Consider the following 24,410-nt stretch of genomic DNA (forward strand, 5'->3'; position numbering starts at 1 on the left):
GGGGGTGTGTGTGTGTGGGGGGGAGGGTGTGTGTGTGGGGGAGGGGGAGGGTGTGTGTGTGTGTGAGGGGGAGGGTGTGTGTGTGGGGGAGGGTGTGTGTGTGTGTGTGGGGGAGGGTGTGTGTGTGGGGGGAGGGTGTGTGTGGGGGAGGGGGTGTGTGTGGGGGAGGGTGTGTGTGTGGGGGAGGGGGAGGGTGTGTGTGTGGGGGAGGGGGAGGGTGTGTGTGTGGGGGAGGGTGTGTGTGTGGGGGAGGGGGAGGGTGTGTGTGTGGGGGAGGGTGTGTGTGTGGGGGAGGGTGTGTGTGTGGGGGAGGGTGTGTGTGTGGGGGAGGGGGAGGGTGTGTGTGTGGGGGAGGGTGTGTGTGTGGGGGAGGGGGAGGGTGTGTGTGTGTGTGGGGAGGGTGTGTGTGTGGGGGAGGGGGAGGGTGTGTGTGTGGGGGAGGGTGTGTGTGTGGGGGAGGGGGAGGGTGTGTGTGTGGGGGAGGGGGAGGGTGTGTGTGTGGGGGAGGGGGAGGGTGTGTGTGTGTTGGGGGGGAGGGTGTGTGTGTGGGGGAGGGTGTGTGTGGGGGAGGGTGTGTGTGTGGGGGAGGGGGAGGGTGTGTGTGTGGGGGAGGGGGAGGGTGTGTGTGTGGGGGAGGGTGTGTGTGTGGGGGAGGGGGAGGGTGTGTGTGTGGGGGAGGGTGTGTGTGGGGGAGGGTGTGTGTGTGGGGGAGGGGGAGGGTGTGTGTGTGGGGGAGGGGGAGGGTGTGTGTGTGTGGGGGAGGGTGTGTGTGTGGGGGAGGGTGTGTGTGTGGGGGAGGGGGAGGGTGTGTGTGTGGGGGAGGGTGTGTGTGTGGGGGAGGGTGTGTGTGTGGGGGAGGGTGTGTGTGTGGTGGAGGGGGAGGGTGTGTGTGTGTGGGGGAGGGGGAGGGTGTGTGTGTGGGGGAGGGTGTGTGTGTGGGGGAGGGGGAGGGTGTGTGTGTGGGGGAGGGTGTGTGTGTGGGGGAGGGTGTGTGTGTGGTGGAGGGGGAGGGTGTGTGTGTGTGGGGGAGGGGGAGGGTGTGTGTGTGGGGGAGGGTGTGTGTGTGGGGGAGGGGGAGGGTGTGTGTGTGGGGGAGGGTGTGTGTGTGTGGGGGAGGGGGAGGGTGTGTGTGTGGGGGAGGGTGTGTGTGTGGGGGAGGGGGAGGGTGTGTGTGTGGGGGAGGGTGTGTGTGTGGGGGAGGGGGAGGGTGTGTGTGTGGGGGAGGGGGAGGGTGTGTGTGTGGGGGAGGGGGAGGGTGTGTGTGTGGGGGAGGGTGTGTGTGTGGGGGAGGGTGTGTGTGTGTGGGGGAGGGGGAGGGTGTGTGTGTGGGGGAGGGTGTGTGTGTGGGGGAGGGTGTGTGTGTGGGGGAGGGGGAGGGTGTGTGTGTGGGGGGAGGGGGTGTGTGTGTGTGGGGGAGGGTGTGTGTGTGTGGGGGAGGGGGAGGGTGTGGGGGAGGGGGAGGGTGTGTGTGGGGGGGAGGGTGTGTGTGGGGGAGGGTGTGTGTGTGGGGGAGGGGGAGGGTGTGTGTGTGTGTGTGGGGGAGGGTGTGTGTGTGGGGGAGGTGGTGTGTGTGTGTGGGGAGGGTGTGTGTGTGGGGGAGGGTGTGTGTGTGTGGGGGAGGGGGAGGGTGTGTGTGTGGGGGAGGGTGTGTGTGTGTGGGGAGGGGGAGGGTGTGTGTGGGGGGGGGGAGGGTGTGTGTGTGGGGGGGGGAGGGTGTGTGTGTGGGGGAGGGGGACGGTGTGTGGGGGAGGGGGAGTGGGAGGGTGCGGTGCATTGGAGCGTTGTTTTAAATGTAACCATGGCCTGTACACTCTAACTGCAGATTTATAAAGAATGAGACAACTTGGATTTAAATAGTGCCTTTCCTAACCTTAGGATGCTTCAAAGAGCTTCACAGACAATGAGTTTGTTAGTGTTTTGTAAGTAAGGTCTTTCAAACAGCAAAAGAAATAGAAGAGCTGCTGACCCGCTTTGATTGTGTTTCCTGAAGGATGAATATTGGCCATACAATGGGAGAACTTCAAATTGAGCCGAGAAAGTTTAATACAAGTTGATCGGGAACACAGGGCTTCAATTTAATGTCTCATTCAGAGATGACATTCTGACACCACGGCACTCTCCAAACACTGCACTGAAATGTCAGCCCAGGTTATAGGCTCAGCTTCTGCACTGGGACTCAAGCCCATAACCTTCTGACTTAGGTAGGAGTATAATCACTAAACCGAGCTGAGAGCAACTTAATGGTTTCCGGAGGGTGAATCTCAGGGTATGTTCTGTGAAACAGCCTAAGCTCCAGGACATAGATACCTACGATGGCCTGGTAATGTGGTGGTGAGTGCAATGGTCCATGTGAAACTGGGCTATACAGAGCAGGTAAGTCTGGTGATTGATCCATGGCCAGTGTTGTGTTAGCTGATCCTAGTGGGGGCAGTGATTGGACTGTGACAATTGGACTCTATGTCCCTGGAAAATGCTTTAACAAGGACAGGGTGAGGCTCAGCTGTAAAGCACCCTCATGGTTAAATAGCTTGCTGACACTTGTTGCCTAGGACAAAAACAGAAAATGCTGGAAAAACTCAGCAGGTCTAACTGCATCTATGGAGAGAAAAAAACCAGAGTTAATGTTTTGAGTCTGTACGAATGTTAACTCTGTTTTTCTTCTCTCCACAGATGCTGTTAGACCTGCTGAGTTTTTCCAGCATTTTCTGTTTTTGTTTTAGATTTCCAGCATCGGCAGTATTTTGCTTTTAACTTGTTGCTAGGCTTAGGCTTGAAGAATGATCACCTGAGCAAGATAACATTGGGTATGTGTGGAAACATTTAGCAGAATCTCAGCAACTTCAGGAAAGGGGCAAGGAAAACGGCTCTGGAGCTAGAGAATCACAAACTAATTTCATCAGGATAAAGACATGACTGTTATCTGAGCTGACTGGAAGAGAGCAGTTATTTAATGGCACATCTTACAATCTAATTTCATTTGTTTTTTTTCCTTCCAGTTGTTAAACTCACCGACAATGACCACAATAGGCCGCCTGACAATGTTAGCCAAAACAAATATGTGAACGTCCTGATAGATCTTTGTTAAAGTCTGGCCTGCAGAAGATCTAGGATCCACAGATTTAATCACATTCTGCCATTCTTGATCCCAAATCTGTTTGGAAAAAAAAAAACAAATTAATGATGCAACAGAGAAGTTACCAAGAAAATTAGATCATGTCACTTACACAAAGAGTAGCAGATTAGCTCTCTGCATGTACAGGAGGCTGTGGGGCTGGGTCACTGAGTATATTCAAGAAAGAAATTGGTAAATTTTTGGATTATTAGGGGCACCCAGGGGTATGGAGAGAAAACGGGAATATGCCGTTGATATGGAGGATCAGCCATGATCATAATGAATGGGGGAGCAGGCTCGATGGGCTGAATGGCCTACTCCTGCTCCTAGTTTCTATGTTTCTATTTCCCCCCGCAAATATTATATCAGATGCAGACTGACATTTTACAAAGTTTTTTTTATAGTTTCTGTCTTAGCTTTGCTTAGAATTACTGCTTCACAATGAGATATTTTCAGCATTAATCAGGCTACATACAATTTAAACATTTTGGAAAACTGTCTTGCAAAAAGATACACAGTGGCTGAATGAGGGAACCAGCGTCGTGAAGTGGGGGCCTGCTGACAGCCATCTCCCCCCCCCCGACCCTTGCTGCTGACCCTCTGCCCTCTCTCTCTCCCCCTCGGACTCCCCCTCTCCCCACTGACGCCCCCACCTTCCCTCTCCCCCGACTCCCCCCCCCCCCCACCGGCCCTCCCTCCCCCTCAACACCTCCTGCCCTCCCTTCACCCCACTGACCAGCCCTGCTCGCCCACTCCCCCTGAACCCCCCCTCTCCCCCAACCCCCTCTGCACTCCCTCTCCCCCCAACACCCCTCTCCCCAAACCCCCCCTCTATCCCAATCCCCCCACCCTCCCTCTACCCCAAGACTCGCAGCCCCCTACCCCCCCCCCGTTGCAACCCTTGCCCTTCCTCTCTCCCTCTCCCCTGCGCCCTCTCTCCCCAGTGTGAATGGAATTTACATTTGTAGATAAGTTGAGAGGTTATTTAATTTACAAAGAGACAGCGAAATATAGAAAAAAAATAAGCAGGAGTAGGTCATTCGGCCCATCGAGCCTGCTCCACCATTCACTGTTATCATGGCTGATCCTCTATCTCAACGCCGTGCTCCCGCTCTCTCCCCAGACCTCTTGATGTCTTTAGAGACTAGAAATCTACTTATTTCCTTCTTAAACATACTCAGTGACCCGGCCTCCACAGCCTCTGTGGTAGAGAATTCCACAGGTTCACCACCCTCTGAGTGAAGAAGTTTCTCCTCATCTCAGTCCTTAATGGCCCACCCTGTATCCTGAGACTGCGACTCCTTGTTCTAGACCCTCCAACCAGAGGAAACATCATCCCTGCATCCAGTCTGTCCACCCCTGTCAGAATTTTATATGTTTCAATGAGATCCCCTCATTCTTCTAAACTCCAGTGAATACAGGTCTAGTCGAATCAATCTCTCCTCATACGACAATCCTGTCATCCCAGGAATCAGTCTGGTGAACCTTCGCTGCACTCCCTCTATGGCAAGTCTATCCTTTCTTACGTAAGGAGGAGGTTTAGGGGGGATGTGAGGAAAAACTTTTTTACCCAGAGGGTGGTGACGGTCTGGAATGTGCTGCCTGGGAGGGTGGTGGAGGCGGGTTGCCTCACATCCTTTAAAAAGTACCTGGATGAGCACTTGGGACGTCATAACATTCAAGGCTATGGATCAAGTGCTGGTAAATGGGAATAGGTAGGTAGGTCAGGTGTTTCTCACATGTCGGTGCAGACTCGATGGGCCGAAGGGCCTCATCTGCTCTGTGATTCTGTGAAAACTGCACACAATACTCTAGGTGTGGTCTCACCAAGACCCTGTACAGCTGCAGTAAGACATCCTTGCTCCTGTACTCAAGTCCTCTCGCAATGAAGACCAACAAACCATTTGCCTCCCTAACTGCTTGCTGCACCTGCATGGTTACTTTCAGTGGTTGGTGTACAAGGACACCCAGGTCCCTTTGTACATCAACATTTCCCAATCTATCACCATTTAAATAATACTCTGCCATTCTGTTTGTCCCACCATGATAAGATGTTTTACAACTGGCAAGATAAATAAGGCAAAGTTATTAAGTTTATTTTTCCTGAAAGTGCTGGTCATAAGGACAACAGGAAAGATTTTTATATTCTGGGGGGGCTGAGTTAATGTCAGCTAGGCAGTTAACTGGACAGTGGTGGACCTTGCCAGGGATCAAGGACCCCACGGGCAGATGTCCTGCCCACCAAGAGCCACCAGCCAATCAGGGGCCAGAAGCTCGATTGACTGGCAGCCCCACCAGGAAGGCAGTGGCTGCTGCTAGTACCACACCCACCCACCCGAGGCCCAGGGTCATGGAGGGACCCAGGCACAGGTGAGTGTGGGGAGAGGGAAGCAGAAAGGGAAGGGGGGGGCAGGGGGTGAGCAGCATGGACTTGGGGGAGGTGGTTCTAAGCAAACCACCCCCCCCCCAACCCCTCTTCCCGAAGCTGGATCCCTTGATCAGGCACGGAGCCCCTGTGAAATGAGGGATCCCCTGGGAGCTGGTAAGCAAACTCCACAGCTTGTAGTTGCATGGCCAGACCCTGCCCATTGCTGGGTTAATTCCAGTCAGACAGGATGAGGCCTTTGAGCATCAATTATCCACTTAATGGTCTCAGTTGGCCACGGACTTAATTGGGGCGGAGATGGGAGGGCAGTGGGGTCCTCACCTGTCACCTGACTTAATGCCCCCTCACCATGGGGAGGGCATTAAATGTTGTCCAACATTTCAGGTCAGTGACCTTTCATCACAACTTGAAGTGTTAGAGATGCCACAGGTTCTAAACAAGTGAAAGACAGGAGAGTGGGGAAAGAACAAAAGGGAGCATCTGTGATAGAGTGGGAGACAAGAGATTAAATTTCAGGAGAGGTCACTTGGTGTTATTGTTCTTGATCATTTCATCACAAAATAAAATTATCCACTGGTAGAAACCCAGTGAGAGAAAACAGGAAATTTGCAGCAATAATCCCCCAACATCCCCAGCATTCCATTTACATAGAAAAAGGATTTAAATAAAACCCCAGAAATACCTGTGTATTATTTATCCTGCTGATATTTCCGTCAGTAACTGACACTTTTCTCACGTTTTATTCACCTTCTCTTGAACAGTCCCCAAATGTTTCACAAGAATTTTTGAAACCCTTTCTGATCATTATCATGAGGACTGTTTGTGTTAGGGACTGAAATGCCTCACATCTCAGGCACTAATCAACATCAAACACTCTCAGCACAGCCAGATCCAGAGAAACACTCTCCTGCTACTCAGTCCCAACAAAATGACTCAGCATCAACATCAGAGGTGAACTCCTTATTGTATCAGTGTGTCACTTGGAGCATTTCCCACACCAGACATACTGTAGCTTCCCAATTATCCAGTAGCCAATCTAATTGGCATTGCCAGTTCTTGCCAAAATAGGAACAGCTTTAAGCAGTGGACCCTTGCCCATTAAAGACTAGATTGAAACAAGCCAAACTCAATCCACACAGATCCTTCAGGCAAGCTGGGAGACACTTTCAACCCATCAATTTGTAGAATTTAGATCTTTCTTACAACAACAGCAACTTGCATTTATATAGCACTTTGAAGATGAGAAAATGTCCAATCCAGCCACTGGCATAGGCATGTATCAGTGCCAGTTTCCAGCCCAGAGAAATGGGGAGGGTTAACATCAGGAAGGGTATTGGACTGTAAAACCACCTGCCAAATCCAAAACTGAGGTTGATATGAAAGGTGATGAATGAGCTTTGCGGTTACCCCTATATAACATGGGAAAAACTAAAAGAGGAAAAGAGAGAGAACATGAGAACATTTCTCAAAGGCACTTCACAGAAGTTGAATCAGATAAAAATTCGCACAGTGCCAAAGGAACGGATATTGGGCAGAGTGGCTGGAAGTTTGGCCAAAATAGGTTGAAAGGGTCGGGGGAGAAGAAAGAGGTGGAGATTTTTAGGAAGAAAATTCCAGAACTAATGGCTAACTAACTGAAGGTGAGGCTTCCAATGGTGGAGTGAAGGGAGTGGAGTTTTATTTGTATTTGTTCACGGGATGTGAGTCTCACTGGCTGGGCCAGCATTTATTGCCCGTACCTAATTGCCCTTGAGAAGGTGGTGTTGCGCTGCCTTCTTGAACCACTGCGGTCCATGTGGTTTAGATACACACACAGTGCTGTTAGTGTACACCATATACAAGGTGCTCTGCAGCAACTTACCTAGGCTCCTTCAGCAGGAACTTCCAAACACGTGACCTCTGCCACCTAGCAGGAAAAGAGCAGCAGATAGATGGGAACACCACCACCTGGAAGTTCCCTTCCAAGCCCCACACCATCCTGACTTGGAAATATATCGCTGTTCCGTCACTGTCGCTGGGTCAAAATTCTGGAACTCCCTCCCTAACAGCACTGTGGGTGTACCTACACCACATGGACTGCAGCAGTTCAAGAAGACAGCTCACCACCACCTTCTCAAGGGCAATTAGGGATGGGCAATAAATGCTGGCTAAGCCAGTGATACCCATATCCTGGTGCAAGAATAAAAGAATAGATAAATAATTAATAGGTAGTTGTGAGTGGGGCTGAATAAACTACCCAATAACTGATATTTACTAATAGATGACTAAGTCTTCAATATATAATTGGACAATAATAATACTTTGTGCATATTTCATGGCAGACTGTAGAAGTCAAAGACTCATGCACATCCCTCTCTTATTCTGCATGTCTTCGGTTTAGCAAAATCAGTGCACTTACACATCCATCATTACTGAGGATAAAAAGTGTTTGATTATTCTTTCCAATTTGTGAAGGAAAAGAACCAGTACAGCCTGAACCACTTTTTGCCCTAAGTGATCCAGTGGTGTGTTTTAATGAGATCTATACCATGACACTGCAAACAATGGTTGGCAAACACGTTACTCTGAAGCCAGTGTCACTTTAAGTCAAGCGCTCAGTAACTGTAGGGTGTGTGAGATTGCCTCACACATCCTCTCCACTTCAAACTGTCAGGAAACAGATGCCTCTTTCGTTGAAAAATAATTGCTAGAATTTTTTCCATTTGTTTTCCAATAGCCTCAGTCTGTAGAAAATTTGCACCCAGAGCAAGGTTTGGAGGCATTAATCTACTTACATATGACGATCTATTCTGGTTAGGGACGTATTAGGAAGCATTTTTTCACACCTGTTAGAACATGGAATCTTTAGCATTAGTGACTATTCAGTATTTAAAAGGGAAGAAATATTTGAAGAAGATGACTACAAAAAGAATGTGGGGAGAAGCAGGAAAAAGAACTCAAGTATATAATTACTTTAAGATTAATCACATAGGCTGAATGGTCTCCTTCTGCGCCATAACTTCTACAATTAAAATAATAAAAGGCCTGGATAGATCAGGCAGAGTTCCTTAGAAGTGGAAAACTGATTATGTGTATTTCTTGTAGGTGAAGGCCACGTATATGTTGGCACTGAAGGTATAAGAGTCTGGCATAGAAAGTGTCAACATGGGACTGGGTAGTACCGCTCACAATGCGATGTAAAGGAAAATGTGACCCAAGTCTAGAGTACTGGACAGAGACGTGTGTAGAGGCAAGCATGGAGACAGCTCCTGGCTTAGACCTTATACTTCATATATTACATAGTTATGGGTAGTTACTAAAAACTTACTGTTAAACTATACAAGACTCAGAACCTCTTCATGAGAACTAATGAATGACACACATCTTATAACAGGTAACTTGGCAATTCCATCATCCAGACTTACATTGATACGATTTAATGCTGGTTCTGTGAAATATGTCAGATCACCACAACACAGAAGCCTATATTGTGGGTCCTTTAGAGACATCAGGATGTTAACACTTTCAAAAATGGGAAAGGAAATCAGCCTAAGATCATCCCAAAAGTCAGATCTCATTGTTTTAAGGATAAGTTGAGGATCTCTTTTAAGATCTTTCCAGATCAGACCAACGGAGTTGGGAACTAAAATGTTGTAACGCATGATGTACAAAATCAGAAGAAATTTTCTAACGATTTGAAATTTGATCCTGATTTTTTAGGGGGATAAAGGAATCATGATAAAAACATTCTGAGCATCAAGAGCAATGGAGATAGGCTGGTGGAATGGGCAAATAAGACAGAATTCAACGATAGTAAAAGGGAGATTGTAGTAAAAATAAAAAATAATAATACTTGTTGGGTGATGTGGAAGAACAGAGGGATTTGCCAGTTCAGGTTCATAAAACATTTAAAGCAGAACCTCAAGTGGATAAAGTCATAAAAAAAACTATTGTTAAAAAAGCTGGGTTTATGGAACAAGATGGAATATGAAGGTAATGGTGACTTCATAAGAGTTTAGAACCTTTTCCATTATCACCTGCAATATCTGCTCATTTTTGGATTTGTGCAGGCTGCATATTGTGGAATTTATGTTGGCGATACAAGTCTTCCAGTTTTTGCCGTCCTTACTCAAATCATATGTGGGGAAAGTTGGAGTATTGTGTGCATTTTTGGGTTGCACATGATAAGATGTTGAAGAAATAGAGGATGCAATGCAAATTTACCAAGATGTTAACAGTATGTACAAATATGAAGTGGGAAAGGAAGATTTGGGACTGTTTTCATGAGAACAGGAGAGATGACAAAGGAAGTTGATGAAACTGTTTGAAATTGCACAGGGAGAGAAACAGAAGGTTTCAAGTGATAAATGGTTTAAGAAAAGGGAAATAAAAAGATATAATAACAGAGCAGATTATTGCCCATGTGGAAGATAAACACAAATATAGACTGGTTGTTTCAACCAACCTGCTTCAATGTTCTAACTTTATGCAATATTGCATAGATTGGCAGGTGTTGGGCAGATTTGGGTATATTAAGAACTTGATTGGTTCAGCTTGGGAAGGCTCACTACACTTTACATAAATGCAAGTTGTTGCAGGAAGAATGAAAATAAACTGAGACAGTTGGTGAAAAATATAACTGATGCTGAGATTAGCTGAAATTTGCAATGCAAAGAGGTTTGAATTTTTAATTAATTTGGGTCAGTACTGGCCTCCAACATTACCTCTAAGCTGCATGGGTGCACAGTAGTGCAGCAATAGTGCACTAGTACATAGTAGTGCAGCAATCCAGAACACACAGCAACAAACAGGCCACACAAAGAAAATTAGAGGGAAGGGTGACGTTTACCGTTACAATCTTGGATAAATATGAGGAAAAAAAGTATAAAATGTGAATGAAAGTCAAGTGTTGCCAATGCACAACAGACTGTTCAGCATTTTAAAAATATACATTAGGGGTATAGACCTTCAACTCTGATGGAGTTCAAACTTATAATATTAACTTGCCTTTTCCTGTCACAGATGTTGACAGACCTGCTCTGCATTTCCTGTGTTTTCTATTTTTAGTTCAATTGTTGAGCATATTCAGATTTTAAATCTGATCTCTGAACTCATACCTTTGGAAATTTGAAATTCTCTCATGAAAGCAGGAACAGAGCCAACATGAATCTTTTGCGGGTAATTGTGCTGACAATGAGCGATCAGACATTGACAGCCTAATTCGCATCCGTTCTTGTCTTTATTTCCTTTGATTTCATGAAATAAAAAAGAAATGAAAGATTTCTATTCTTACCTCAGATTCATGAAACAGAGCTGGGTCAAGAAATTCCTGGGCTTTTCTGTATTCTGTCCGTAATCTCAATTTGAAGTTTGCATCATGGGTTTTGACCAATGCCTCATGGAGAGTTTTCTGCAGAACGTGGTCTGTGTCTTGAACAGCCCACATGTAGAGAGAGATGGAATGCAGGAGACTGTTCCCTTCTCCTGTCCAAGAGGAAGTATGTTTATAAACATCATACAAATGCAATTATTAAACTATTCATTTGCAAAGGCACAGGAGGATTCAGTGAGTTATAATGTTGCCCTTTTACCTCGTGCTAAATTCTGGCAAATGGTTTGAAAGTCACCTGCCTATGTTGATAATGATAACTCCTGACAAACAAATTGGATGGCATCAGAAAAAAACCTGGTAGCCCATTGACTAGTCCCAAAGACTCCCTTCCAGTGGCTGTAAACCCTCAGATCTAGGACTAAATGCAATTTCGTCTGATGTGTCAATCTACTTATCAATGTAAGGACAATTCCTGGGTCTTTTTAAACTTGCAGCTCAGTCACAAACATTCCACAATTCTGAATGATGGGATTATTTGTGCCAATCTGGGTTTGGAGTTAGCTGAATACCTGATCACCCAGCTTAGTTAGGAAGAAGAATCTTATGAAGCTGATGTAAGATGATGATAAAACTTTTGACATAAATCAAAATTTAGTACAAATGTCAGATAAAGAATGAAATGCTTGAAGATGGCTGGAACAATAGCCTTTCTGACTGAGTGTGATGTGGGATTGCATTGAGTCAATGGAACTATTGTCACTGATAAGGAAAACCTTGCATAAAAACTGAAAAGTTGTGGTGATATTGTTTACTGGTATGAGAAAGATGCCTTCTGGGATGACCACAAATGCACTGTTTTGATCTGTGGAATAATGCAAAGCGCAGAGACTGCTGAACAGTACAAAGAGTGAGAAATCTAATGAGATGGATGACTTCACCAACTGGATTCAGTTCCCCTTTGAGTTCTTCTTGTTGCTAAGCAACTAAAATTATATTAGACGTAGTGATTTAGGACCGTTTCCCAAGAACTCACATGAGTAACTTCTCAAACTCCAGTTAGGTAATTCTTTACTTCACTTTTCCTGATTCTTTTTCTTTTCCAGATTTATATTTTCAACTTCACTTTGAATAGTGAGTGGCTGAATTTCATGTGCCAAGGCCAGACAGAAAGAAATTGGGACCCATCCCTACCAAACGTGGCTGTTCTGGTTATTTCAATGTTATTTATTTTGTATGTGTATGTGTTGAAGAAATAATAAACTAATGCACATGACCAGTTAGTGGACTTGGCCTTTCTGTCACAAAAAGACTTGCAGACTTCATCATATGAAAGTGAAAGATTTGACTGCTTATCCTGATCATTCATTAGCCTAAAATATCTGCCTAATATCCACTTGCTGCTAAAGTTCTGACAGCAATAAGCAATAACTGGTTACAGACTGTGATTATTACTTCAATATTGATATCTGGTGCTAAGATACAGTACATGAGGGTTTTTACAGTGCACACACTCATATGCTGTTACCTCAGGGGCTTCCATGAATGAAAAAGTATGGATAGTGAAAGAGGGAGAGATTATAGAAAGAAGGAGAGATGAACAACTGAGAGAAAGACAAAGACAAGTATAAGAGAGAGAAAAGTCAGGATAGAGAGAAGCAAGTAACTAGCTTCAAGAGGGATGAATGGGTTAAGCAACATCACATTCAAAACTGAGTTCCCACTGTGGTATCTGAGACCTGTTGATTCCCAGGTGCATCTCTGTGCAAATGAAACCAAACATTCTTGATATGTATTGCCAAATAGAAAATAGGTATTTGTTATCAATATCTGTGTTCTACTTAGCAAAGTTGTTCAGCAAACACAGATTTACTGTAGTATATGGTACCAGAAACTTTAATTTTTAACATGAAACACACATTGTATGAACGTGACAGAACATTAATAAAACAGCTGCTTGATACAGAAGATCTTTTAAATTACGATGCCAATATTTCAATCAGTAATGTACTTTTTCCTAGCAATTCTCTCAAACAGCCTCCAAATGCTTACGTGGGAACTTTTTGTAATCATGATTGTGTTGGGGGTTGAAATTCCTCCCATCTCAGGCATTAGTGTCAGCATCAGACACTGGCAGCACAACCCGATCCAGAGAAACACTCTCGATACTCAATCCCAACAAAATGTCTCTGTATCAACATCGGAGAACTCTTTATTTTATCAGTGTAATATTTGTAGCATCTCCCACACCAGCTATACTGTGGCTTCCTAGACATCCAGTGACCAATCTAATTGGCATCTATTTATTCAAATCTAGATCAGACATTAAATTATTTTGACTTACCAGTGATAATTCACAGATGGATTGTAATAATTTTATTTATAATGAAAGGCAGCCAGAAATCCAATAAGAAAGTAGCCATTTCAACATTGTATAGAAACACACCTCTTAATAGAACCTAAAAATAGTAGGATTTGGCTATTTGTCCCTTCGAACCTACTCTGCCATTCAATAAGCTATACCTGTTGAAGGTGTTGGATACTGTCCAGTAGGTCTTAATGAAGTCCTTGTTGTCTTAGGTAGGTTAACTGTATGTATTTGTGAACTACAAGAACTATATGGATATATACAGTAATGTACATATATACAATAAAGTGTTCAAGCCAGGAATGTCTCCATGCTTGCTTGTGCACACGGCTCTGTCCAACACTAGACTGGCCCCTAGGGGCAGGTCATGTGTTCTCTTACATCATTGTGTGTGGGGTACTGTACTCAGTCCCACATTAACCCTAGTTAACCCTATAAGTGCAGATCCTTATACTACCCCCCCCTCCCAATCTTTATCCAATCTATTTCAAGTTATTCTAGTTTACCCCTTGTAATTACATCCTTATTACTACCCCATCTCCCCCCTTCCAGTCTCTGAGCTCAGGCGGTCTGGAGGCCTTGTAACTTTTCCCCATCCTGTTTGCATTACTATCGGAGGAGCGGTCGGTTCTTTGCTGCAGGTAAAATCTGTTGATTTGAAGGTTGTTCTGGTATCTGGGTATTTTTTCATCCTCTTTTTTCCATTCCTTGGCATTGAACCACTCTTTGGCGATTTGGCAGTTGTGGTGATAGGTAGGTGTTGATTTGTCCCACATTTTCTGGGGTGGGTGAATGCTGTGCTCACCCCATAGCATTTCTGGGATGGGTGAATGCTGCACTCACCCCCATAGCGTTTCTGGGGTGGGTGAATGCTGCACTCACCCCCATAGCGTTTCTGGGATGGGTGAATGCTGTGCTCACCCCATAGCGTTTCTGGGGTGGGTGAATGCTGTGCTCACCCCCACAGCGTTTCTTTCCTCTTTCATTGTGCAGCTCACCATGACACATATGGAAATTAACGTTTCAACAATGGAACCTTCATTCCCACTTATTTCACAATTTTAGCGAGATTTTGATTACTTTCTTCTTTTCTGGTTGTTTCTCGTGCTTATGAATCTTTTACTCCAGCTCAGCAACAACTCTGGTAAGTTGAGCGTTTTTGTTTCAGAGTTATCTGTGGAACTCTTGTATAAGTTTAACAACTTCGTCTCGGTATTCAGTTATTTTTGGAATCTTTCTTCCATGGCCACTGACTGCTCCTTAGATTCTTTCCATTCATTCATTAGATCTTCAACCTGTTCCATAGAATTTTCTGCTTTTAAAGTCTGGATACGCTCTTCCGCACTGCACATCTCATCCTTCATGTTCACACTCGACCAAAGGTCATGACGTTAATCAGTTTGGGGGGGTTGTTAATTCTGCTTTCAAGCAACTGTTCTGTTTCATCAGCAATTCCTTTTCCCGTTCCCAGCATTTTGCACAATGGTTACTAGAGACTTCTGATGCTTGACGTTCATCAAGTTTTAATTGAAGATCCATTTTTGTTTGTTTCATAATTTAAGCATTTCACGTCCTTTTTCCAAGTGATCTACTTCCTCTGAGCAACATTCCAGTGTGCTCTTTAGTTCTTGTTTTTTCTTATCAAATGTATGTTTTGTAAATGAAAGTTGATTCTCAGTTGTCCCTTGGCAGGTTATAATTCCTCTGTGCTATCATTCAACCTCTCATTCTGTAATTGTACTTCTGCTAATTGTTTTTGAGACTCCTTACACTTTTTTTGTGAGAACTTGGACTTTCTCCTGCTATTCTAGGTTCTTGATTTTCATCCCTACATAAACCTCCTTGGAAATGTAATGTTTTTCCAAGTTTTCTTCTAAATGTCCAACAATTTTCTTCAGCTCTGTAATTTCTTTCTTATACCTCTGTGACACCTCAACATTTTGTTTAATATAAAAGCAAAATACTGCGGATGCTGGAAATCTGAAGTAAAAACAGAAAATGCTGGAAAAACTCAGCCAGTCTGGCAGCGTCTGTGGAGAGAGAAACAGAGGCCAGGATTTCCCAGTCAGCGAGCAGGAGGTGGGGCCCACTGGCCGACACATAAAATGACGCGGGATGACATTGGGCAGAACTCCCGATGTCACTGCACCCCATTTAAATTTTCAGGTAGGCTTGGGTGCAGCATAATGAGCTGTACACCCACCGACCTGTCAATGGCCAATTGAGGCCATTGACAGGGTCATTGAAGCAATTAATGGAGCTGCCCGTCCAACCTTAAGGTTGGTGGTCAGGCCGGGAGCTCTGGCGGGGATTAAAAAAAGCATCAAGCCCTCATCCATGGGCGGGATGAGATTTTCATGTAGGGCTTGAAAATGTAATTAAACTGAATTTTAGAAGTAATGGACATGTCCCAATGCATGTGACAGTGTCACATGAGGAGACATGTCAGGGAATGTTTTTTTCTCTATTTTTAACACTTTTTACTGTAGAGCTAGTCTCCCTGAGGCAGCACTTAGCCTCAGGGAGATGAGTGCGCTCTTTCACGCACGTGCACTCTGGGATCCCTGGCATGCTCAGGGATTCCCCCCCAATCCCTGCCTGTACAGGGAGCACATAGCGCTTCCATACAGATGTCACGCTGTGTGGGCCTTAATTAGCCCGCCCACGTAAAATGGTGGAGCACCCCCAATTGGAGGTGCCAATCGGAGGCACATCTCGGCGCGCCTGCTATTCAACTCCCCCCCCCACCAAACGGGGGGAAAATTCTGCCCAGAGCTAATGTTTCAAGTCCATATGACTCTTCTTCAGAACTAACGAGAAGTAGAAAAGTGATGCATTGATGAATCCTCAGCCAACTTTTATGGAGTATTAAAAGCCATTGACCAATAAAATTCATCACATTTCTACTTCTCTTTAGCTCTGAAGAAGAGTCATATGGACTCAAAACGTTAACTCTGTCTCTCTATTCACAGATGCTGCCAGACCTGCTGAGTTTTTCCAACACTTCCTGTCAAAGTTATGTTTGTTCAGATCTTGAACAGTTTGGTCCATTGATGACTTTAGTGACTCATGCATTTCAAGGGTATATACTTAGCTTGAATCTTTCAAATCTTCCAATTCAATTCTGATATGAACATTTTTCAACCTTATTTCATTTTCCTTTTGCAGTGTTTGTCTATTTTGGGTTTCATCCGATAGCTTTCCTTTATTCACAGCCAGCTGTAAGCTCTTCACTATCACCAGCTGTTGCAGTCAGATAATGTGTTGGGTTTTCCAAAAAGATATATTTTTTAGACTTCCAGAAAGTTCTTTTCCCCTCTGGCACCCTTGTGTGGTTTACTCGAATATTGTCTTTCTCCTTTTGGCACTTTACTGGGAGTTTTCTGTGCCTTTTTTAAAGCTCTGTGCACTCCACATCTTGAAGATTAAAATATTCATCAAAGCAGGTTGAGGATTCATCAATGCACTGCATTAGGATTACTTCATCAGCAAGTTCACCAAACCAGCATAAAAAGGTATTAATCTGGACATTTTCTGATTTTCTACTTAGACCTGATGTACTCCAGTAGTCTCTTTTCCAGAACACCCAATTTTCTGTTAGGTTTGGCCCTTGGATGAGTCCAAACTAATCTGTTAAGTTGGATTTCTGATCCATGGCTAAGAATTTTAAAGTGTAGTTTCAGCTTTACGAAGTTGATGGAATTCAAGATAACACTGCTGTTCATTTGAAGACAAAGGGTTTACCCTTTTCTGATTTTTACCCATGCTTGCTGGTTTTGGCAGGCTCCCACTGCAATGGCGCTCGTGCTCAGCCTCGAAAAAATTTTAAACAATGGCTGCTTGAATCGACTAGCTGCAGGCTTCTCCATTTCAACACTATGCTTTAGGGTAAAGAAAGTGTCGAATCCTAGCCTTTGTTGGTTTTAAAAGATGATTCTTTGGTCATGATTCTTCTGAATTAATTAATCACTTTCTCCCCCTTTTTTGGAGCAAGTTTGGATGCCATGTGCTTGGGTGCCAACTGGGAATTTGGTTTTCCAAAGGAGTTTTGAAGTGGAAATTTTTGACCACTGAATTATTTAAAAGTTTCTCAAGATTTGTTGTATCCTGGAATTTTAAAGTTTTAGCTAACTCCTGCTTGGTCTGCTGCCTGCACTCTGGGAATTGAAGCTGGACTTCTGGGAGATCCTATGCAGTCTTCTGCTGCAGTGAGGAATTTTAAATTTCTGCCTTCAGCTTCCAGGCCTTTTCTTTGGAGCTTTTCCCCGGCGATTCTCCTCTGTGCGTCTGCTTCTTGAGCTTTCCTTCAGGTCACAATGCTTCTTTGACTTTTTCTCTAGGCTTGCAGGATTTTAGTTTTTCTCTGCATTTTTTTGCAAGGCTTTGCATTTTCCCATTCACTGCTGCCAAGTTGAATGATGTTGGATACCATTTGTAGGTCTTAATGAAGTCCTCATAGTCTTAAGTAGGTTAACTGTGAGTATTTATTAATTACAAGAACTATGTACATATATAAAACGTCCAGACTAGGAGCTGTCTCCATGCTTGCTTGTGCACATGCCTCTGTCCAACACCAGACTGACCCTGGATGCAGGAAATGTGCTGTTTACATAACTGTGTGACCAATACTGTACTCAGTCCAACATTAACCCTATGTGTGCCAGATCTTTATATTATCCACACCATCCTCATGTCCCTTAATTCCTTTAGTACCCGAAAGTGTATCAATCTCTGACTTGAATATACTCAATGACTAAACATCCACAATCCTCTGGGGTAGACAATCCCAACTCTTTGAGTGAAGAAATTTCTCCTTATCTCAGTCCTAATAGCCACTCCTTGGTTTACAACACCTAGGGCAGAATTTTGCCCTTGATGGGCCAGCCTTAAGCTTGGATGGGCAGGGCCTTTAATTAGCCTGTCAATGGCCTCACTTGGCCATTGACAGGTCGGTGGGTGGACAGCTGATTTCGCTGTCTGCCCACCTTCCTGAATATTTAAAGGGACCGGGATGATGTCAGGGGTTCCTCCCGATGTCATCCCACGTCATTTTCCCGTTGGCGAGTGGGCCCCACCCCCAAATTGCCGACGGGAAAATTCTGGCCCTAGTTTTAGACTATGGGAAACATCCTCTCAGCCTCTACCCCATCAATACCTTTAGGAATTTTATACATTTCAATGAAGTCACCTCTCATTCTCCTAAACTCCAGGAAATACAGGCCTCAATTTCACTACATATGATAAATCCTTAATACCAGGAACCAATAGGTGAATCTTTGTGGCACTCTCTCTAAGACAAGTATGTCCTTCTTTAGTCAAGGAATTAATCTGATGATTAGTCAAGGATTGCAATGTATTTCCAATTTTCATCTGCATTTACATTTTCCTGGAATCAGGATTATCCATTAAATTTATTTAGAAACTATGCTTTCATCTCATTGAATAACTAACATTCTTTACTTGCAAAACTCAGTGGGAAATGATTTCTGAGCTGAATTAAAAGACCTTTAATGCTTTCCCCTGGAAATAATGGATAATTTTAGTATTTAGTTGTGGAATATATCACAGCAGTAAATTATTACTTAATGCTCTTGATTCCTTTCAAATGTAGAAAAGAATGGCACAACTGCCATATAATGTTTTACTAACACTCTTTCCCATATATGACCACCATGATTATCATGCCTATGGCATGGATGAGTTATTCCTCTCCCATACTTCTTGAATAACATCCTTTGTTTATTGGTACCTGTCCCTAAGTAACAGCAGTTACAGCTATTTAAGGCAGGGGATAAGCTATTGCATAAAGATGGCTGTCCCTTTTTCTCTTTTATCTGTGACTTAACATTCTTAAAACAGAATAAAATAATGCCCAAAGTAAACCCTGGCTAACACTATTTATGGTATTACAATGGTGACCATATCCAGTCTCTATCTTTCCAGTGCTAGGTCATACATCTGGCACTGGGGGTGCAGACACTCACTTGAAGAGGTGTTTTCATTAGTCAATTTTTTTTATTCATTCATGGGCTGTGGGCATCACTGGCTAGGCCATCATTTATTGCCCACCCCTAATTGCCCTTGTTCAGAGGGCATTTAGGAGCCAATTGTGTAACCTTTTGTGATTCATGAACTAGGATACCCAGGTCCCTCTGTATCTCAGAGCTCTACAATCTCTCACCATTTAGATAATAAGCTTCTTCTTTATTCTTCCTGCCAAAATGGACAATTTCACATTTGCCCACATTATACTCCATTTGCCAGATCTTTGCCCACTCACTGAACCTATCTGTGTCACTTTGTAGCTTCCTTATGTCCTCTTCACAATTTACTTTCTTTCCTAGCTTTGTGTCATCAGCAAATTTAGCAACCATTCCTTCGGTCCCATCACCGAGTCATTTATATAAAGTGTAAAACATTGAGGCCCCAGCACTGATCCCTGTGACACACCATTCATCACATGCTGCCAACCAGAAAAAGACACATTTATGCCAACTCTTTGCTTCCTGTTAGCTAGCCAGTCTTCTATCCATGTCAATATGTTACCCCCTACACCATGAGCTTTTATTTTCTCCACCTTTAATGTGGCACTTTAATTCATCTTTAAAATAGATCACAATTGTCCCTATTGTAACTGCATCAGTGTTCTGGACAGTTCCTGGATGTATATATTTCATTCATATAAATTATATTTTAACATTTGTTTTTAAGATAACTTTAACCATCCCATGACAACGTGCTATGGTGCTCAAGTTAACTGCAATAAAAGCTGTTAGTCATTATAACATGGTCAAAGATATTTTAAGAAGTTAGTAATGTTTTTAAAAGGACTAAGTTTGTTTTTACCCACAACATTTCTGCAAAACATTTAAATGTTAATCTACATTTCTAAATGAAAAAGAAAATGGACAATTTACAAGAGATTTAACATTAATTCCTGCTGAATACGTGGATTTATATTGTACATGTAAATACCTTCACCATGTAAACCATTTCCTTTGTTTTTTCTTACCAGAAACCTTGAGTGGAAATTGCTTTCTGACCTCTTTGCACCAGTTCAGCGTTTTGGCTTCTTGGAAAGTTTTCCACGCTGTCACATCCAGCAACTCCTGTTCCAGGATCCTCCTGAATTTGGACGCGTACCCCCTGGTGCTGCATAACTGCATCGTGTGCGTGTGCAACTTGTTCAGATGATGGATAAAGGGGTTGGCACTGGTTGGTTTAACAATATCTTCATTAATTAGACCTCGCAGTTTGACCGCTTTGATTAAATTGCTGTCTGCCAGTGTGTTCGGGAGGATCCCATTCTTCTCCATGTCAGAAGATCAGTACACAGGGAGCGCTGGAAACCATGATAGACAAGTTCATTAACACACTGCGCCAAGTCTATTCCAGAACTAACTACAGCATGAAACCGAATGTCAATCCGAACGCACCTTGATGACCTGTGAACTGAACCCCCACCCCCCAATCCACCTTCCTCACCCTAGTTATCCCTTTGTTCAGTTTAACCTCACATTATCAACATGAACGATTCGATTCTCTTTCCAAACATTCAGAAGCTGCCCTGTACTCACCCAGTGTTTAACTTGTGGCAGCCTTCACACTGATACCGAGCTGTGGATGATTGAGATGGGTGTGAGATAGGGACTTTCCGCCGGCTAACCCTTAACCCCTGGCTCGCCACAGCCTGTTCTGCTGCTCGCTTTTCCATTTCCCTTCACTCTGCCAGGTTTACAGGGGAAGATGTTTAGGCTGTTACATTCCAGTTGCCTGTTATATCTGTGACATTCAGAGTAACAACACAGGGACTGGGTGACTCTGCCGTTTATTCTCGCACACGCATTTTCCAGATGCTGTTTTGGAATGAAAAGCCACTCACGACTGCACATGAAGTTCACTGAGTTATTAATTCACCTGGAGTTTACCGAGCCCTCATTCATTGACCTTGAATAAGATAAAAACAAAAAAACTGCGGATGCTGGAAATCCAAAACAAAAACAGAATTACCTGGAAAAACTCAGCAGGTCTGGCAGCATCGGTGGAGAAGAAAAGAGTTGACGTTTCGAGTCCTCAAAGGACTCGAAACGTCAACTCTTTTCTTCTCCACCGATGCTGCCAGACCTGCTGAGTTTTTCCAGGTAATTCTGTTTTTGACCTTGAATAAGACTTTTTAAGCTAAAATTCACAGTCATTCTTGGCTCTAAGATCACAGCGGCTTTATTGCCGCAGAGATTGTCCGATGGCGTGTAGCTGTTACAGGTAAACATTGCTTGACAGTGGTTGGTGCCGGTTTTAATTATTGTACAACGGCAGTATTCCAATTTCAATATAAAACTGAAAAATACAGGTCTCTAATCCCATAGTAATTACTTAGGGCCGACAGAAAATAAAACGCCCAGAACCCTTTTTGGCTTTGATTAATAATTATTATATTATATTATTAATAACAATTAAAGGCTACATTTCTAACTTTGACAGTTCCGATGTCAGTTTGCTGACCATTAAATAAATCATTTGCGAACTAGCTGATAGCGTCAGAGCGAAAAGGAAACTTAATTTAAAACAGTTGTGGTATTTCTTGCTAACTTCTCCCCTTTGGATTACACTCGGGTTTAATCTCGAACAGTTTAGATATAGGTTCTATTAAATAATTTAAGAAACCAGTTCTATTTTACGAAGGGGGTCCGCGGTGACATCAGAACACGGGGGATTTTCAGCTCTTTCATTGGTGACTATTGTCAAACTCAGTCAACCAGGAAAACACAATTAATTCTCCTGAATAAATGTTTGTCCTAAACACAGACTATCCACCGAAACACACCCACCAACTAAAAGGACCATATTTAATCCTAACCCCGGAAGTTCTTTATCAATACGTTCGAAATGCATAGTCCTTTTTACATCCTGCCAATTCTCATGATGTAACAATGTGAGCCACGTAGAAGATAAAAACGCTCGTGTACACAATACATATAAATGCACATGTACACAGTAAACATAAATACACATGTACACAGTACATATAAATACACATGTACACAGTACATAAATACACAGTACATATAAATACACATATACACAGTAAATATAAATACACATGTACACAGTACATAAATACACACAGTACATATAAATACACATGTACACAGTACATATAAATACACATGTACACAGTACATATAAATACACATGTACATAGTACATATAAATACACATGTACATAGTACATATAAATACACATGTGCATATGAATACACATGTACACAGCACATATGAATACACATGTACACAGCACATATGAATACACATGTAGATTGATGTTTTGCTGATTGATGTGTTGGACTTTGTTCTGTTTGAGACATCTTTGTCATAGTCTGGTTCAGTGCTACAACCGACCAACTTTTTATGAATTGGTCTCCATTTCAGGTCAAGGGGGCAATGGAATTGTAAACTACACAGCTGCGGTGACAAAATATGTTTTTAAAATGTACATTATCAAGTATTCCTGTTTTCTGTATCTCTTAACAAAACTAACTGGCTTGTGATCTTAGTCAACCGGACATTCTCCAGTATAGAACAGCCATTTAAACCATTCAGTCTGATGCCGAACATGATGTTGTCCCTGTGCACTTTAAGTATCATTTTATCCCACTCATTTTAAACCACTTTCAAGCAATGTTTATTTGTAACAGTTACACACCTTGTACAATTTCTACAGCAATAAAGCCGCTGTGATCTCAAGAGTCAAGAATGTCAATATGAATTTTAGTTTAAAAAATCTTATTCATGAGTGAGGGCTGGGTAAACTCCAGGTGCTTGTCAGGGTTGAGAAAGAGGAATGTGGGTGACACTCATCGAATAGTTCTTCCAAAGAGCCACTTAGAGGAGGTTGGGGAACATTAAAAAAATAAAGAATTTTTTAGAGAATGTCTTACCTCAGGAAACTACAAATAAAAGCAAACGTTTAAATAAAAATAAAAACCGAAAATATATTTTCAAAAATTTGCAACTCTACATTCCCCGGCAATAGAAGGTTTGCTGGTTTTTGGATCAGCAAAAGCGATTTGCCTAATTCATCTGTTAATTAAAAACTCTATGAATAGGAATGAATGGTGTCCAGCGGAAGATTGGCACCTACTGCTGGAAGTTTATGAGAAGCTACATGAGCTGTGTGATATCCCACTTTACTCCAACTGGCACAAAGATAGGAGAAGGAGAGATACAGGATACTGACGCTGACCAGCCCTTTCAGGATGGTTACCATTGCAAACTTCATCTCATCCAAAAGAAATTGGATAATATTTACCAGTTACTCCCCACTTGTTTTTGACTCACCCTCTGACCAGGTACTGACTCTGCTTTCTAACTTTACCCCTGGAAACAGAGGCAAGGGAGGTTTAAAAGTAGCAGCAGAAAGTGAAACGGAAGATGATTTTATTGGAGTGAATTACACCCTGTCCTCAATCTAGAATCCACTCCAATCTGATACCTCCACACTGAAATGCTGACCCCTGGCCGGTTTTAACTCACAATGTTAAATTTCAGCAATTTATTTCTGTGGAGTCACAGTTGGAACTGGGATCGAGTTCCACCAACCGACTCGGATTACAACAACATATCGACAGGAACAGTTCAACAGCTCCATACAGAGAAACAGACAGAACTAAAAACCCTGGGCACTTCAGAGAAAAATCCCCAGGAATCCAACAATCACATCCACATTGTAAAGATCATTACATACACTGAAAAACACCAAAATATTAATGACATGAAAATATGCCCCAGATCTCTCTCTGGTTGTCTCTTTGTCCCCTCTATTCCTCTCTGTCTCTGTCCTCTTTCTCTTTCCCTCTCTATCTCGTTCTCTCTTTCTTTCTCAATCTCTTTCCCTCGCTTTCACTTGCCTCTCTCCTCTCTGTCCCTCTCCCTTGCCTTCTTTTTCCTTCCTCATCTCTCTTTCTCACTCCCTTTTTCCCACTTTTCCTGGCCCTTTCTCCTTCCCTCACTCTTCCCCTCTTTTTCTATTTCCTTCCCTCTTTCTCCTCCCTTTCTTTTCCTCTCTCTTTCTCCCCCTCTCTTTCTCTCTTTTCCCTTTTATCTCTTCTCCCTCTTTATCTCTCTCTTTCCCCCTTTCTCCTTTCTTTTTCCCTTTCCCTCTCTTTCTCACTCTCTTTCTAACCCTTTCTCTCTCCCCCCTCTCCCTCCCACCCCTTCTTTTCCTTTCTCTTCATCC

General features: G+C 43.3%; 1 protein-coding gene across 4 annotated transcripts in view; it reads right to left on the minus strand.

Moving 5' to 3' along the window:
* Nucleotides 1–21,097, minus strand: part of LOC121291101 (tumor necrosis factor alpha-induced protein 3-like) — a 111,293-nt gene extending 90,196 nt beyond the window's left edge. For 3 of the 4 annotated variants that reach the window (XM_041212156.1, XM_041212154.1, XM_041212157.1), the window contains exons 1-4: nucleotides 20,752–21,097; nucleotides 20,187–20,516; nucleotides 10,771–10,961; nucleotides 3,010–3,151 (exon numbers count right to left, since the gene is read on the minus strand). In XM_041212156.1, coding sequence (XP_041068090.1) covers nucleotides 3,010–3,151; nucleotides 10,771–10,961; nucleotides 20,187–20,490 — 637 coding nt within the window. In that variant the 5' untranslated portion in view covers nucleotides 20,491–20,516; nucleotides 20,752–21,097. The remainder of the gene's footprint in view (nucleotides 1–3,009; nucleotides 3,152–10,770; nucleotides 10,962–20,186; nucleotides 20,517–20,751) is intronic. The other variant, XM_041212155.1, reaches the window with a different exon arrangement.
* Between the last annotated feature and the right edge of the window lie 3,313 nt (nucleotides 21,098–24,410).

Source organism: Carcharodon carcharias, chromosome 19 (genome assembly GCF_017639515.1).
Source record: "Carcharodon carcharias isolate sCarCar2 chromosome 19, sCarCar2.pri, whole genome shotgun sequence".
In the NCBI taxonomy this organism is placed as follows: Eukaryota; Metazoa; Chordata; class Chondrichthyes; order Lamniformes; family Lamnidae; genus Carcharodon; species Carcharodon carcharias.